Genomic DNA, 4470 nt, shown 5'->3' with positions numbered 1-4470 from the left:
GCTAATTTGCCTACAAACGTCAGGTGGTCATAATCTGGCCACTCACGTTCAAATATATCCCATGTTCAAAGGCTGTTAAATCGTGTTGTTTACCCATATCTTCAGAAAAAAATCACTTCTACTTTCGTGGTAAACAACCTGTTTCCCTATTTATAATGGTCTGGCCCTCTAGCAACTTCAGCACGAAATTATAGCTAATTTGCCTACAAACATCAGGTGGTCATAATAATCTGGCCACTCAGTGTATATTATAGATAAAAACATCTTACAAAGTTAAAACAAATGTAATTTAAAAAATTCTGAAGAAGGTTCCCTTTGAACACTTATTGACTGAAAACTAAATCTAAAACTTTCATAAATAATGACCAATTTAAAATAAACAAAATTATTAACATATTTTAGAGTCTTTCACATCATCCCTTTTGTTCTAACCAAGACTGCTATTTAAAAAAAAATACCTTTTACATAGTTTGAACTGGAGATATTTTACTATCTTCAAAGAAATGTAATAATGAAAATAAAAATAATTTTGATTAAAAAATAATGGTAAATAATGAAATTTAGAAGTCTTTGAAATAGGAAAAGGATTTTAAATATTATTCACTTAAGCACTAAATGTCAGCATTTATAATTCAGTGACTTATAATGTACTATAATAAACCAAATCATAAAATTGTATCCTAGAAGTCCGAATCATTGTTTCTAAATTTTATCTCTTACAAAAGAAACCTAAATGAATGCTAGTGCCATTGTTTCTTGTGTTTTTCAGCATTTTTAGATAAATGGAAATTGAAGTGAAGGTAAAGAGAGCTGAATGACTCAAATAAAAAAATGATTTGAATTAAAAAATATGAACTGGGAGATACTATAGAGAACTCATTCTAAAATTTTATTTATAGAAAATTATTAAAATCAGATTTCTCAGACTTGATGTTAAATAAAAACAGGATTAGTCTCAGTTATGGGATCAGTAACAGAATAACCCTGACACACAAAACTAAAATCTACATCATTTAGAAGGAAAGAAAGAAACATAGTGCTCTTGACTTAATTGATAGTGTGAATATTAAGTGTCCTCATTTATTAGAAGATCTCACTTTATTCAAAAGCTGTCTCATCCCACTAAAACCCAACTCACCTCATTTAAAGAATTCCTTTTTAAACATAAAATTTCAATGATTCAGAAAAACATGGAGAATAATCTACATCTATATATCCACTACCTTGACTTAACAAGTGTTAACATTCTGTCATGTTTGCTTCAGATCTTTTTTTTTTTAAAATATATTTTTTATTAATTTCAGAGAGAAAGGGAGAGGGAAAGATAGAAACATCAATGATGAGAGAGAGTCATTGAATGGCTGCCTTCTGCACACCCCCCCACTGGAGATTAAGCCCACAACCCAGGCATGTGCCCTGACCGGGAATTGAACCGTGACCTCTTGGTTCATAGGTCGACGCTCAACCACTGAGCCATGTCAGCCGGGCGAGATCTTTTCTTTAAAAAAGGATAAGTTATACATACAACTGAAGCTTCCTTATCGTCATCCCAGAGTCACACTCTCTTTCACAGACTGTAGAGGTGGTCATTTTTTTAAAGAAGATGTGTACCCTTCTTACACTTTTACTACCTATTTGTGTTTTTAGAAACAATTATCGTAACGTTTTATATGTTTAAAAATTTACATAAATTATTCCCGCTTTGTCATTTTGTAGTTTCCATTTTTATTCAACATTTCTTTTGAAATCTAGGCATATTAATATATAAATTAAGTTTATTTTACTTTTTCTAAAGTGTTTTATTGTAAAGATGTACCATTCTGCTATTGATGGATGATTAGGTTGTTTCTAACCAACATAGCATGCACATACTTGTACAGTACCTGTCTACTTGCAGATAGAAAATATTCCTTTCTATCTTGCTTCAATGAAGACATTTGCTTAAGCTGATGAGGTGGCTTTTTTTTCTTCTTCTTTTTAAATGAAGCACAGGCAATTGATAAAAAAAAAACCCAGAATGCTATTTTTTTAATCCAGAATCATCAGTGTCTTACTATCTACCTTTGCATAATTTTTTATTTCTTTGTTAAATGCCTGAAAAGAGAATACCAGAAGATATAAAACCTAAGCCTTTTTTTTACTTGGAAATGGTACTTCTATTTAGGATCATGTAAGTCATTTATTTGTATATACAGAACTTCTGTTTAGAATTTAGTGGTGAATCTACCTCAGGAAAATAAAATGAAGAAGATATTTTTATGTATCAGCATTTGAATGCTGCTTTTTGCAGAAGCAATGTTATGGTTGAAAAGAATCTTGCCAATATCCTCCTCTGTTCCTGCCCACCCAAGTTACGATCGAATACTGACTAAATAATTCAGGAAGGCTGCGGAACCTGATTTCTCATTTCTCATTTCTTTAGGGAATAAGCCAGGGCGCAGTTTACCTTTGATTCTTTTTCTCTTGGTATTCCTGATTTTACTTTATCAAGTGGCTGATCAAGGGTCAAATTATTCTTCCTTGCTTCACTGTCTTCAAGCAGGGGAATACAGCCGTAACTGTTATCTGTAAAACAAAACCCTCTTGGACATAAGTAGGAAACTCTTGTTTTTGGTAGTACCTGAAAATGTAAACAGAATACAAATCCAAACCTCTTATTTTAAAGAGTAGAGACTTTGACAATTTAGATTTGCTGATTTCAATTTTGGCATATTTTCTTTATATTTGTTTTTTTTTTTTCATTTCCACTAAACATACAAAATCCTTGTCGATGTGTAAAATATGTAGAATTTATATAAGTTGCATTTTCAGGTCTGCATTTCTTGTTTAAGATATTCATTTGTATAACTATTCCATGCTTATTATCTGTGAGTTATTCCTGGTTTATATTTTAGCAGATTTTCATATATATATATATTCACATGAGAATTTTTTTGGCATAAATAAAATATTTATTTTTGTATCCTGTTTTGCTCATTTTGCTATATATCTTGAGTACATGTCATGTTAATAAGCTGATCTATTATCATCACTTTTCTTGGGTACATAGCTGTTCCTTATATGGATGACTGTAATTTAACTGTTGGACATTTCTTTATTTATAGTTTTTCATTATTAGAAATGCTACCATGAGCATCCTTACATACAGATTTTTAAGTACATGGATGTCCATTTCCCCATAGACCGAAAGTGTTCATTTCTTAAACATATGTAAATCAGAGAAAAAAATGGAGAAATAAAATAGAAAAACTCGACTTCTACCTTTTTCTAGAAGTGGTTTAAGAAACACATAAAAAATTAGCATGAACATACCTCGACTGGAATTCACAAGAAGTAACTGTGATTTTAGCTTGTCAATAATAGTTTGTTGAAGTGACAGCTGTTCCTGTTGCTCACGTATTCTCTGCTCATAGTTTTCAGTCTGCTGACATAAAAACCAGTTAGCCCGATATTTACTGACAGATATGTACATACATTTACTGTCTATTAATAATTATATATAGATATGGGTTGCCCATATTGCTATTTCCCACGTATTAAGCATTTATTTATGAGCTAAAAATTGGCTCCAGTAATGTATTTATAATCATTACAAACATCTGTGATTTGAAACACTTTACAATTTAAAAAATAATCTTAAAGAAAATTTCAATTAAGAGTTCAACAGATGGTTTCTGGTCCTTTAGTTAGGATAAAAATTATAATTCAGAATTTTATCCTTAATGATAACAAAGAAAGGCATGAATAATAAAATGACGTCATATTAAAGTTCTCTATAAAAATACCCCACTAACTTAAAAAAGGTAAGATTTTGTGTCTTTTAAATAATCACACATTTGAACTTATTCTTAGAGGACAAAATAAAAAGGAAGTGTGTATAACTAAAACATTATGAAAACTAAAGGGACACATAAAAATTACAAAATCCCACTTATCATAAACTTCCTTTCTAAAAGTTTTAAGAACTTGAGAACACAGCTAATTTCTAGTGGATATCTTAAATACCTCCATTTCCCTTATGTTTTTAATCCACCCCTTTTGCTATCTACACTAATAAAAGAGAAACACGGTAATTGGCGTATGACCGCTACCCTTCCCATTGGCTAATCAGCATATCCTTATGCAAATTAACTGTCAGCCAAGATGGCGGCCGGCAGGCAGGCAGCTGGAAGCGAGCAGGGAGGCTCGCTTGCTCCAGTGACTGCAGACTCCAACGTTCCCCGCCTAACTTGCCGGCCTCTGAGTTGCAACTCTAAGCAACTATGTACTATGTTGCAAATGTAGAAGCTAAACAAAAGCCCAGAAACCAGCTTTCAGCCTGCCGGGATCTCAGAGCTGAAGTTATACATTGTTTCGATTATAGAACGGCAAACAAACCAGATACCAGCTTTCAGCAGCGGAAGCCTCACAGCTAGAGCCAAAGCTAAAGCGGGCCCAGAATAAAATAAAAAAAAGAGAAAAAAAAGGAGC

The 4470-nt window shown here is 32.1% G+C and overlaps 1 protein-coding gene across 10 annotated transcripts in view; it reads right to left on the bottom strand.

The window, feature by feature from the left end:
- The window catches only part of TANK (TRAF family member-associated NFKB activator), a 95437-nt gene that overhangs the window by 31723 nt on the left and 59244 nt on the right, over positions 1-4470 (bottom strand). For 6 of the 10 annotated variants that reach the window (XM_014534121.1, XM_014534118.1, XM_014534120.1 and 3 more), the window contains exons 3-5: positions 3313-3424; positions 2447-2565; positions 1884-1973 (exon numbers count right to left, since the gene is read on the bottom strand). In XM_014534121.1, coding sequence (XP_014389607.1) covers positions 1884-1973; positions 2447-2565; positions 3313-3424 — 321 coding nt within the window. The remainder of the gene's footprint in view (positions 1-1883; positions 1974-2446; positions 2566-3312; positions 3425-4470) is intronic. The other 4 variants (XM_014534117.1, XM_014534125.1, XM_014534123.1 and 1 more) reach the window with 3 other exon arrangements.

This window comes from Myotis brandtii, unplaced genomic scaffold (assembly GCF_000412655.1).
Source record: "Myotis brandtii unplaced genomic scaffold, ASM41265v1 scaffold125, whole genome shotgun sequence".
NCBI classification, from domain to species: Eukaryota; Metazoa; Chordata; class Mammalia; order Chiroptera; family Vespertilionidae; genus Myotis; species Myotis brandtii.
This window is presented reverse-complemented; position numbering and strand designations above follow the sequence as displayed.